General features: G+C 41.9%; 1 protein-coding gene across 2 annotated transcripts in view; it reads left to right on the top strand.

Moving 5' to 3' along the window:
• LOC135508063 (phospholipase DDHD1-like) overlaps positions 1-12,273 on the top strand; it is a 43,004-nt gene extending 30,731 nt beyond the window's left edge. For both annotated transcript variants that reach the window (XM_064927990.1, XM_064927989.1), the window contains 9 exons: positions 1,852-1,961; positions 2,654-2,760; positions 5,148-5,410; positions 5,590-5,665; positions 5,794-5,943; positions 6,242-6,306; positions 6,412-6,584; positions 7,085-7,294; positions 7,620-12,273. In XM_064927990.1, the coding sequence (XP_064784062.1) occupies positions 1,852-1,961; positions 2,654-2,760; positions 5,148-5,410; positions 5,590-5,665; positions 5,794-5,943; positions 6,242-6,306; positions 6,412-6,584; positions 7,085-7,294; positions 7,620-7,801 (1,336 nt within the window). In that variant the 3' untranslated portion in view covers positions 7,802-12,273. The remainder of the gene's footprint in view (positions 1-1,851; positions 1,962-2,653; positions 2,761-5,147; positions 5,411-5,589; positions 5,666-5,793; positions 5,944-6,241; positions 6,307-6,411; positions 6,585-7,084; positions 7,295-7,619) is intronic.
• Positions 12,274-13,091: the final 818 nt, after the last annotated feature.

Raw genomic sequence — 13,091 nt, 5'->3', positions numbered from 1 at the left:
TTTCTAGCTTTGAGTCTTTTATCCAATGTAAAAAAAGAAAGAAAAGAAAGACAGCATCCAGGTGGTGGGGTGGGTCTCATTTGTCTTCTCGCTCTTCCATGTCCATCTTCTCTTTCTCTCACTCTCTACCAACTCCTCTCTTTCCACCTCTCCAACTTCCCTATCTCTATCTTTTGTGTTCTCCTTCATTTGCTTTCTGCTTTCTCAAAAGGCTAACATTTTGGAAATTACACTTTCAATAGGAGATCATCTGATCTCCTCCCAGTAATCAAGTAAATTATCTATTTTGTGCAGACTGATAATGACAGGGCACGAGACACACTGACACTTTTTGGAATGAGACTCTGCTTGTACAAGACAACAGTTAATCATTCATTTCTGACATGAAATACCTGGTAATGATTTTTTTGAATGGAGTGCACACTCTTATAAATGTATTTTGAGTCATTTAAGTGATGCTGCATTTTGGTTGACATTTTCAAACAATATAAATAGATGATGCTGGAGTTTATGTATTTTCTTATGGTTTCATAAATATTAATCTGTACTTACAGTCCTGTGTGATTACGACTTGAGGCTTATTGTTGGTACCCAGACAAAGGACAGACCTTCCTATAGCTCATATATAGATATATATATATATCTCTATCTCGCCGAGAAGGTTCTGGAATAACACAACTGCTCAATGCCGGCCCTTTACAGTAACACAGAGGGTGCTGTCCCTCTCTCTGCCAGGGGCTTAGGGACGCTTAGCAGGTAGCAAAAGTAGACCAAGTCAGGCCAGCCCCGACTGTAAGCCTCATTCCCTACACTGCTAGGATCAGGCTATTGGCTTTCTCACAAGCCTCAAGAGGAAAGATCAGCCATGTCTAGCCAGCTGTCTTTCTCTCTCTCCCCCCTCTCTCTCTTCCTTTTCTCTCTCCCTGGAGGCTTGGCTGTGTCTCACTCTCGAGCAACACTCAAAAGCTTTCAATCGACATCACCCTTCCTTTCTATCTCTTTCTCAGCCAATTCTCTCTTCCCCCATCTCTCCTTCCATACTTCTCCTCTCAATTTAGGAATAATGGCTGCTTGTTCTGAGGGCATTAAGGACAGCCACTCGGTACGATCCTCTTCATGTGTCAGAAGGGTTTGTGTTAAGACTATTAAAGCCAGTACTACAACCCCGTTCACCAGTTAGCCACTCAAGATCAATTCTGCTTGCCAATGATATGTGACCTAGCCTCTAAACATAAAAGCCCACTATACAAGTGCATAAAAGCCCACCAGACAGACTTCATGATAGACTGCATTAGCGCCCGGTTGCGTCACAGACCAGTTCACCTTCCGGCCGAAGTCACTCCCCGGTCGCCCTTGCAATGTCAACAGCAGCCACACTAATTTTGTTTGTGTAGCTAACGTAGTACGCTAACGTAGCCTGCTAGCAGCCATTGTGAGTGAATGGACTGTGTCAGTGAGTGGTAAAATGGACGCACGTCAGTCCTCTCAAACATACATAGTCATAAGGGAGAGCAAACACAATGCACAAAGGATTCCCTGGTTGACTTTGAGTGTATATGGACCATATTGTAAAGCCATTCACCCAGCAGTAATGATGTACCGGTAACAACCTGCTGCCGAGGATGTTTGCTCAGAATAAAATGTGTTGATGTTGGTATGTTTGTTTGTTAGTGTATTTTTCAACATTTCACAGAGCATTAGGAAAAACGTAGATGAAATGCGATCTATAGAATGATACCTTTTTAAGATCGAACAGCCAGAGTCAATCCTTGTGCACATGGCAACTAAGGTGTGTGTGTGTGTGTGTGTGTGTGTGTGTGTGTGTGTGTGTGTGTGTGTGTGTGTGTCCAGGCTAAGGGAGGCAGTAAGGAAGATGGAGGAGAAGCACTTTTCGGAGCACACAGAGGAGCACGTGGAGTTTCTGCCTGTAGAGTGGCGCTCCAAACTGGCACTGGATGGGGGTAAGGTTAATGCTTGTGTGTGTATTGTGTGACTGTTCTGAGTTGTGTATATCTGTATGTGTGGTCTTGTTCTATCCTCGTGTGGTCCTGAAGTTCCCACAAGGATAGTATAACAAGGAAAATTCTCCCTTGTGGGGACATTTCTAACATCCCCATGAGGATGAGGCTATTTTGGGTTTAGGGTTAGGAAAATTTTTGATTTTCAATCTTAGATCCCCACGCTGATGGAACATACACAATTGTTTTTCTATGTGCTATCCTCTGCCTGTCCTGTCTCATACTCCCTATAATTTCCTAATATGTCTGTGATGCACATAGTAAAGTTATAGAATAGATATAGATACTAACTGTTTTCGCCAAGTTGATAGGTGATTTATTGATCTGAATATAATAGATACATTTTTTTAAATTTTATTTTATTTTACCTTTATTTAAAAAGGCAAGTCAGTTAAGAACAAATTCTTATTTTCAATGATGGCCTGGGAACAGTGGGTTAACTGCCTGTTCAGGGGCAGAACGACAGATTTGTACCTTGTCAGCTCGGGGGTTTGAACTCGCAACCTTCTGGTTACTAGTCTAACGCTCTAACCACTAGGCTACCCCCCGAGAGGGGCTGAACAAAGGCTTTCCCATAAAAAATACTTAAATATATCTAGATGGTATTGGTGGTTGAATTGTGTGTTTTCCTGCAGATACAGTAGACTCCATCACCCCAGACAAGGTGCGAGGACTGAGAGACCTGCTCAACAGCAGTGCCATGGACATCATGTACTACACCAGCCCCTTGTACAGGGACGAGGTGAGACTGAAACACACATACACACACAGTGGGTTTAATCCCTCATCTCACTTGACGAGCAGCCCAGTGACGCGAACCTACCAGATGAGCTAAATGCCTTTTATGCTCGCTTCGAGGCAAGCAACACTGAAACATGCATGAGAGCATCAGCTGTTCCAGACGACTGTGTGATCACGCTCTCCATAGCCGATGTGAGCAAGACTTTTAAACAGGTCAACATTGACAAAGCCGCGGGGCCAGACTGATTACCTGGACGTGTACTCAAAACATTTGCGGAACAACTTGCAAGTATCTTCAATTACATTTTCAACGTTCAGTCTGCATGGTCAATACAGCACATGCAAAAATGTTGATGACAACGATGCTGTTTTCACTTTGCTTCTTAATATAAATTCACCAGTGTTCTATAATGACACTATTAGCTTGTGTTTCTTCCATCTGCGAAAAGCTAGTTCGTCTTTTCTTAGCAAGTTGTTCCTAAATCTTGTAAGCCGCTGATTGTTAGCTGCTAATGCTAAGCGCTAGCGAGCTGGCTAGCTAATAAATGTACTGAGTAAGAGCAAGCGTAATTAGAAATACAGCCTGATAATACCAGTGATGGTGTAGACCTAAATCAGCATGTTTGTGCAACAGTGTCTTCTAAATTCGAGGTAAACGCAAAGCAGATATGTTAGCTTCATGAATAATTTTGCACGCCCAATTTTTCAGTTTTTGATTTGTTAAAAAAGTTTGAAATATCCGATAAATGTTGTTCCACTTCATGATTGTGTCCCACTTGTTGTTGATTCTTCACAAAAAAATACAGTTTTATATATTTATGTTTGAAGCCTGAAATGTGGCAAAAGGTCGCAAATTTCAAGGGGGCCGAATACTTTCGCAAGGCACTGTATGTACGTATGGTCACTGGGGATGACATCGTCAATGCAGTTATTGATGAAGCCTGTGACCGATGTGGTATACTCCCTCAATGCCATCGGATGAATCCCGGAACATATTGCAGTCTGTGGCAGAAAAACAATCCTGTAGCTTTGCATCCACATCATTGGACCACTTCCATATTGATTGAGTCACTGGTACTTCCTACTTGAGTTTTTGCTTGTAAGCAGGAATCAGGAGGACAGAATTATGGTCAGATTTGCCAAATGGAGAGCTTTGTAAGCTTCTCTGTGTGTGGAGTAAATGTGGTCTAAAGTTGTTTTTTTTCTTTTTCTGGTTGCACATGTCAAATGCTGGTAAAAATGAGGTAAAATGGATTTGTTTTCCTGCATTAAGTCCCCGGCCACTAGGAGCGCCGCTTCTGGGTGAGAATTTTCTTGTGTGCTTATGGCCTTAAAGCTTGTTGAGTGCTGTCTGTCTTATTGCCTGCATCGGTTTGTGGTGATAAAATAGACAGCTACGTAAAAAAAAAAAAATACATAACATATATATATATATATATATATATATATATATATATATAATGTTATCTCACACTATATATCTCACTGTCAACGTCCTCTCACTGTCAACTACGTTTCTTTTCAGCAAACTTAACATGTGTAAATATTTGTATGAACATAACAATATTCAGCAACTGAGACAAACTGAACAAGTTCCACAAAAGGTGGAAAAGGTGGCGCTACAAAGTATTAACTTAAGTGGGCTGAATAATTTTGCACACCCAATTTTTCAGTTTTTGATTTTAAAAAAAAGTTTGAAATATCCAATAAATGTCGTTCCACTTCATGATTGTGTCTCACTTGTTGTTGATTCTTCACAAAAAAATACAGTTTTATATCTTCATGTTTGAAGCCTGAAATGTGGCAAAAGGTCGCAAAGTTCAAGGGGGCTGAATACTTTCGCAAGGCACTGTGTATACTAGGCGGTGTCAGCGGAAGGCCCAAAAAATTGTCAGACTCCAGCCACCCAAGTCATAGACTGCTCTCTCTGCTAAAGCACAGCAAATGGTACCGGAGTGCCAAGTCTAGGACCAAAAGGCTCCTTAACAGCTTCTACCCCCCCAAGCCATAAGACTGCTGAACAATTAATTAAATGGCTACCTGGACTATTTACATTGACCCCCCCCCTTTTGTTTTTACACTGCTGTTACTCACTGTTTTATCTATGCAAAGTCACTTTACAAATTACCACGGCTAACCTGTACCCCCGGACATTGACTCGGTACAGGTACTCCCTGTATATAGACTCGTTATTCTTATGTAAATGTATTGTTACTTTTTTATTTGATTTAGAATATTTTGTAAATATTTTCTTAATTCTATTTCTTAAACTGCATTGTTGGTTAAGGGCTTATAAGTAAGCATTACATGGTAAGGTTGTATTTGGTGCATGTGACAAATAAAATTAGATTTGAATTGACCCTCCCCTTACCTTCTTTTGATTTCTAGATCACCAAGGGCCTGACGTCAGAGCTGAACCGCCTCTACACCCTGTTCTGCTCCAGGAACCCAGAGTTTGAGGAGAAGGGGGGCAAGGTGTCCATCGTGTCTCACTCCCTGGGCTGCGTGATCACCTTTGACATCATGACAGGCTGGGACCCGGTGAAGTTCTGTCTGCAGGAGCATCAGGATCTGGAGGAGGAGCTGGACCTGAGATGGGTCTCCTATGAGGAGAGATGCCTGCTGGAGCAGCTGCAGCTCACCAGGAACAGGTAGGCAGGGTGGTGGGTCATGGGAGGAATGGGATGGGTGTCTGTCACAGTTTACAATCTCGACTGTGTCTAGAGACAGCTTGGGGGGTGTGTGTAGGAAGGCGTGTGGTATGAGTGTTTTGTTAATGGTCTGAATACTACAGGAACAGTATTACTCAAACTCCCCCTCTCCTCCTCAGGTTACGAGAGCTGGAGGATCAGCTTCAAGGCCTGGAGGCCTCCAAACCACTAGCACTCCCTGCTCTTAAATTTAAGGTACACTCTAACTGCTCAAAAGCAATCACCCAGGACACAGAACCCATGGTGTTACTGTAAGAAAGTAACAAGATGACTAGCAAAGATGTGAAGGAAGGATATGGTGTCTGTTTCTTCCTCTTCCCCAGGTGGAGAACTTCTTCTGTATGGGCTCTCCCCTGGCAGTGTTCCTGGCCCTGAGAGGGATTAGACCAGGGAACAGTGGAGAACAGGACCACATTCTGCCTCGCTCCATCTGCCAGAGGCTATTCAACATCTTCCACCCCACGGACCCCGTGGTGAGAGACACACACACACACACCGCGATGCCCTTCACCAGGGCTATTCTATTGGACTTGGAGGGCTGAAACACCAGGTAGTTGTTTCTACCGGGTAGTTGATTGCATTATAAATCAGTCCCTGATTAGAGTGGAAAAAAATGTAAAACCAGCCTCGAAGCCCAAATTTGAATAGCCCTGTCCTAACCCTCGGCTCTGAGCCTTGATCATCTTGTGGATGATTATACAGAGGGATTTTTCCTGACCAGAGAATAGACTGGGTGCTAGACTGACTGTGATTGGTTTGTCCATTCTGCAGGCCTACAGACTGGAGCCCCTCATCCTTAAACATTACAGCAACATTGCACCTGCACAGATACACTGGTAAGAGTTCACAAAGTTCATTAATTTAATTCATTCTCTTGTTACATATGAACTTATGAAACTAGTACTTACTTTATGGACAGTGACATGTTTTTCTTGTCCTAGGTGTAGTGCTATAGACCCCACGCCGTACGATGAGATCCGTCCCACCTTCATTAACCCGCAGAAGGACCCGACGTCTGACACAGAGAGCATCCCCAGCCCCTCCACCTCCCCTGTCCTGGCCAGGAAATACTATGGAGAGTCTATTGCCAGCATGGGCAAGGCCAGCATACTAGGTACATCTGTCAGTCATCTGGTTGATTCTCTGTATAGAACTTTGTTGCATCAAATAACCATGCATGTTGCATGCACATTATTTTGACCTTAAACGCTTGAATAGGAGTGCCTTCATTACCTGCACACACAGATTCAAACAAAGCTTGAACAGAAAGAATCAACTTCATTGTAAGATTACCTCACTCAGCAGGTTCCCATAGATTTTACAGCCAGTCATTTGTACAGCAGGTATTCGTAGACAGCACAACATGTCCTGAGCAGACAAAGCAGGTGGTTCCATTTAAATGTGCTTCAGCATGTTCCCAGGCTGTTGTGATGGAGTTGACATCTATTATTGGACTCCCTCTACAATATTTCCATCACAGACCCACCTGACTGATCATTGGAGATGACACTGGTAACACTGCCATCTTGTGGAGAGAGCATGTAAAGACTAGAGCTGTAGTACTGGGTCTACTTCACTCACCTTTGTTGCACCCTCTCTGTCTTGTCTGTCTAGGAGCGGCCAGTATTGGTAACAGTATAGGGAAGGGAATAGGAGGGATCCTGTTCTCTCGGTTCTCTCGGTCTGCGCCCTCCGGAGTGTCCTGTGCCATCGAGGCTGGGACCCCAGAGGGGGAGGAGCCGAAGAGGACCGTCGATAGCCAATCAGATTACGGCCTGTCGTCCACCTTGTCCCAGTCCCCCTCCACACTCATAGACCCCTCAGGTTAGTTGAACTACATTTCAATCCCATAGTTTTGTGTACAATTGTTTTGAGTGGGGAAAAAATTACGGATTCAGGAATAATTGTATCGTGATCCATGTAATAACAAGTGCCCTTTCAACCCCCCTAAAAGTTATTTGTTTTATTTAAAAAATTGTGGAGAAGGAATACATCATGCTAATTCGCATCAATAAGAATGCTTGACAGTTGCAAGCCACTGTCCATGTTAACTTTTAAGTACCCTTTTGAATGTGTAGCAGTTAGGCCAATGCGGTATACAGTAGTTAGTCTAAAATGTATTCTCACAGTGAGTCTCTTTGTTCTACAGTGGAAATGGAGCGCCGCATCGACTTTGAACTCCGTGAGGGCCTTGTGGAGAGCCGCTATTGGTCAGCGGTGACCTCTCATACAGCCTATTGGGTCTCACATGATATTGCGCTCTTCCTACTGACGTTCATATACAAGCAGGCCAACGTGCCGCCACCCACAGACAGTCCTGACCCAGAGTAAACACACAGAGCGACTTCGCCATGTCCACACTCACACATAGCATCTCTATCACCCTTTGTTACTCCATTCTCTCTAACTAATGTTATACTGACACACTTCTACTAACACACAGACCTCCTTTCGTACTGTTTAGGATGGATACCCATTCACCCAAGGGTGACACATTGGATTATGGCCCCCTAAGGGGGCAGCCTGCCTGTCACTGTGATGACCAGTTCCCATGCATGGTCTGTGAAGCATGGGGGATAGTAGAGTCCTCCATCTATTTCATTGCACGCTCCCAAAGGCGTCTCCTCTTCCTCTTAAGATCACAGTCTCTGCCTGAAACTGCTGCCCTCTCAGATATACCAGTCTCGAACTCCCCCCGCCATCTCCAACCCCCCCCTCATGTGTAGCAGGCATGGTTCAGCCATAGTTCAGCCCAACCCAAAGCTCTACTCTCCTCCACAGACTCTTTATGGAGCTGTGGGATGCACAAGCCAGCCTGGACCTCTCGGTAACCTCCCTCATCCACACTGGTCTGTATCTTCTTACCCTGAGTTACGTTTCCATCGACAAGAACCTGGGCTGGATACTGGGACCCTCAAATAATGGAAAGACTTATGAAGGAAATTAAATTTGTGTAGCTTTGTCTCAAAAAGTATGTTACTGTCTGAGCGAACTCAATGCAACTTTCAAAGGGGTCTAAATGTTATTTCTATAATAGAATGTTAATATATTTCACTAAGAAAATAATACTACAGTTTGTTTTTTCTTTATTTGTTTTGGAAATGTGGAAGTGTGAGGCGAACTCGTTCGCTGTACTTCGAGTTAGTGTTCCTCCTTTTCATTACCATTTGACCATCGAGTGACAGTAGTGAGAGCATGAGCCTCACACAAAGCTCTGCAAAAAAACATTTTCATTTCTTTATACAACAAAGTTATTAGATGACGTACATTTTAAGTCGGAAGTTTACATACACCTTAGCCAAAATCAGTTTTTGCAATTCCTGACATTTAATCCTAGTAACAATTCCCTGTCTTAGGTGAGTTAGGATCACCACTTTATTTTAAGAATGTGTTTGAAGGTAGGCCTTGAAATCCACAGGTACACCTGCAATTGACTGAAATGATGTTAAATAGCCTATCAGAAGCTTCTAAAGCCATGACATATTTTCTGTAATTTTCCAAGCTGTTTAAAGTCACAGTCAACTTAGTGTATGTAAACTTCTGACCCACTGGAATTGTGATACAGTGAATTATAAGTGAAATAACCTGTCTGTAAACAATTGTTGGAAACATTACTTGTCATGCGCAAAGTAGATGTCCTAACCGACTTACCAAAACTATAGTTTGTTAACAAGAAATTTGTGGAGTGATTGAAAACAAGTTTTAATGACTCCAACTTAAGTGTATGTTAACTTCCGACTTCAACTGTGTAACAGCATTACCTTATGTCTTTGGTTTTAGTAACTGAATGGTGCTGTGTGGCAAACTGTTTTCTTTGAGGTACATTTGAAGGTCTCATCTTTGGCTCCAGGGAGTGAGTGGCACTGGCTTGACTTTCACTTGATTTTCAGATGACGTTCATACAATGTCAGCAGGACATTCAAGTGACACAGACATCCGTCCATGTTAAAGTCAAGCTTGGTGAGTGTCATTTTGCCTGTAGCCAGCCTTGACTAGTAACTTACATTATTGTCATTAAATGTAATTTAGTTTCTCTTTTAGTCACCGAGAAGCAATGTTAGGTCCCTGTATGGAGCTCTGAAATGTACCCTCCATTTTATGTTACAGAGAAACTTTTCATTCTAACCAAAACACAGGTGAAGTCAGTTCTGTTCAGATGGATAGTCTGAAGTCTAATTTGCTCCTAATGTATACAATTCAAGTGTCAAAGAGAGATCATGTCAATGCTTAATCCAGGCCGTATCACAACCGGCCGTGATTAGGAGTTCCATAGGGTGGCACACAATTGGCCCAGCGTCGGTTGGGTTCGGCCGGTGTAGGCTGTCATTGTAAATAAGAATTAGTTCTGAACTGACTTGCCAAGTTAATTTTGTGGTTAGAAGGAGTAGCTGTCACTCACAGGTTTGAGCCAGTAGAAACTCTCCTAAGAAACCTTAAAGGTTATAAACAGGAATTGACCTTCAGGCACTAAAATATTTACATTGATTCCCTGATCAATAAAATGGAAAGAGGATGTATATATTTTTTATCCAATTTTTTCTAAATGATCATTTTCAAATATATAGTAGTGTTAACATAGATCCCTTAAAGGTCCAATGCTGCTGTTTTATCAATATCAAATAATTTTGGGGGTAAAAATTAAGTACTTGGTTAATTAAAAAGGAAAAAATTGCTTCTTAGTAAAGAGCAATTTCTCAACAAGAATTTGTCAAGGACTGTCTGTGAGTGGTCTTAGTGGGGAGGGGAAACTGAAAACTATCTCTTATTGGCAGATAAGTTTGGAACTCTTTTTTTTATTGGACTATTAACTAATTTACCGCTTGGTGATGTCACCAGATAAGCCAAAACTCAATCCAACCAAAACAGGCAGTCTTTTCAAACGACTCTTACACTAAAAGGGCATTATCATCGTTTTGAAAATGTTCTACCTCAGTGTGGAAATGTATATAAAACACAGGGAAATTAAGTTTTTGACTGCACTGGGCCTTTAAGGGAACAGGGAATTCAGCAGGTGGCCAAATATTACTGTTATTTTATGAGTGCTTTACTCTTAATGGCTAAGCCAGTATGAACAGAGCATGTTGAAATACAAGGGCGTTTTCCTTCTACAAAAGGGCTTCAGGTTAGTTATTCAGCTTTAGTCACTTTTTCCAAGAACAATATGCAAAGCTAAACAAGCTCAGTACATTTGTTTATGGCTCAAAGAGAAACATGATGCCTGAATCACTTTGCATCCCATCTGGTCATTTTAAATGTAAATGTGTCTCATCTGGGTTATTGCAGTGTTGCCAACAGATGTTTGAAATCCTAAAGCTGCATTCAAATGGTCTGGCACTGGCTGCTCATTATCTAAAAAAAACAACACACGGCATGTTTTTAAATAAACCGTTTTTTGCAATAAGATGCGGGATGATGAAATGGAACTAACCTCAAATCAACTTGTGTGCTGCTCACTGCACATTGTCTTTGTAGCGTTCCCTGTATGTCCTATGCTTTGTTATCCGAATAACAGTCAAATTAATTGTATAATAATATGTATAGCACACACTCTTGCTAAGGGCTGGTGTCTAGTCATCCACACAATGGATTTCTTTTATTTTTTATTTTGAATGTGCTCATTTGGGATCATTGCAGAAGAGTGGCGTGAATGTTAGTGGGGCCTATTCTGTGAATCAAATCAAATGGACTCAGACCAGGCTGCCTTGAAGAGGACCAGATAACAACTCTTGATGTCATGGGCAGTAAGGGAAAATGACTTGGAGTTGTTCAGAATGAATGTGGATGGTGGATACACTTTCTCAATGGCTATAAATGTCACAGGAGCGCTTTAGACATGGATCTTATTGCTTTTGTGTGTTTGTTAAATGTCTGACAGAGGTGAAAGACTATGCCTCTTTTCTGCCATTTAAATCAAGTTGTTTCCACATTGGGCAGTCATGCAACTAATTCTCTCTTATGAAGGTTTTGAACACTCCCCAACATGTTGTTTTAAGTATACTGGTCAAGGACAGTTGAACTGATGTCTCTGCATGCTAAAATGATACCTGCTGGGTATGGGGTTTAGAATGATGGTTGGAGGGGGCTATCATAATTGTGGTTGGTTAAAGTTCTGATACATCAGGCCAGCTATCACAAGGTGAACCTTATTCAAATACAGGCAAGCACCGAATGTCAACTGTGTTCGGAAATATATTGGCTGAAGAAATTAGTTTAAATAGTTTGATGTGCAGGTTCTGTTTTGATAATGGTCTTGGGACTCTCTTGTCAGGGAGGTTTCACAAACCTCAGGGATATGTCTGTTATATTGTCTGACCATCTCAGCTCTGAACATTTAGTGAAGCCACAGGGAAGTCAAAGTACAGTTGCTAGCTGGTCTATCACAGTCACCCACAGTTTGAGAGCTTTGGTTCACCTTTGAACCCTAAGGTATCATCTGTCAAACCGGTTGTGTTCAGTAGGGCACACTGTAGAATACAGTATGTTTGGGATGAAATATAGACGTCAGTGTTCTTATTAGATAAGTTCTGATAGTACCGCCTTGTTTTCCTGTTACAAAACAATTTCCACCTAATGATATGCCCCAGAGCTCTCGCCTTTCAGATTATGTCCGCAGAATGAGAAGTACCATCTTGGAATGTCTGCATTGTCTGAGTCGACTGTATGAACTCAACCTTTTTCAGTAAGACTGACTTTGACTTTCTGCTGGAAAAGTGACTCCCTAGAGCTGTTCAATAACCCACCATGCCTGTAATCAAACTGCCATCCAAAACATTTTATTTTATTAAAACATTTTTCTTATTTTATTCTGTACTCTCCCATCTGCTTCTTTTTAAAGTTGTTCTGTCATGTCTCAATGATGATGATGATATCTGAGAGGAAGGTCTGTACTGACTTCTGGACTGTCTTGTCTGCCTGAATGAGAAGTGCTAAAATGTGTGGGAGGGGGGTCTGGGACGAGGCTGAGGGAGGAAGATATTGTCAAAATATTAAGCAGGAACGATTCGCTAGTTTCCAGGTTCTGTTGGAGCACTATACTGCTATTTGTTTTCTTTGAACCTTAGATCAAATTCTTTCCTCTGCACTGCACAGACTTCCCAACCACACCACAATAGCTGATTGATAGTTTATGAATAGAGTTTTGTGTGATTGAAGATATTGGGTAACACTTTTTATGTATATAGATTGGTACAGTAGTTGAATCCAAGTGCACTTAAACAATATCTGAAAGCAGAGTTGGGATTAGTTACAAGTTAAGTGAATGCAACAAACACTGGACTGCAATACCCATGGCAAAAAACCTGGCAATACCATTGGTTCTAGGTTTTGCCACAAGATGGCAATCCTCCCCATGAGTTCCTCTAAATCAATGACTCCCGTTGACCATCTGGTCATCAGAGACCTCTCCCAAGTCCATTTCCTCTCTCCACTAACAATGAGGCAAGAATTAGCATGAGTCAGTTACTGATCAGCCCTGCAGTGGTCTGTATATCTGAGCTATTACAAAGGATTTATAGAGTGATGTACTTGATCGACCCTTCATTTATTTTGTCCAGTACTAACTCCTTTTTTTTCACCTTTATTTAACCAGGTAGGCTAGTTGAGAACAAGTTCTCATTTGCAA

The sequence above is a fragment of the Oncorhynchus masou genome, chromosome 21, assembly GCF_036934945.1.
Source record: "Oncorhynchus masou masou isolate Uvic2021 chromosome 21, UVic_Omas_1.1, whole genome shotgun sequence".
NCBI classification, from domain to species: domain Eukaryota; kingdom Metazoa; phylum Chordata; class Actinopteri; order Salmoniformes; family Salmonidae; genus Oncorhynchus; species Oncorhynchus masou.
The sequence above is the reverse complement of the archived record's forward strand: the minus strand, read 5'-3'. Positions and strand labels throughout refer to the sequence as shown.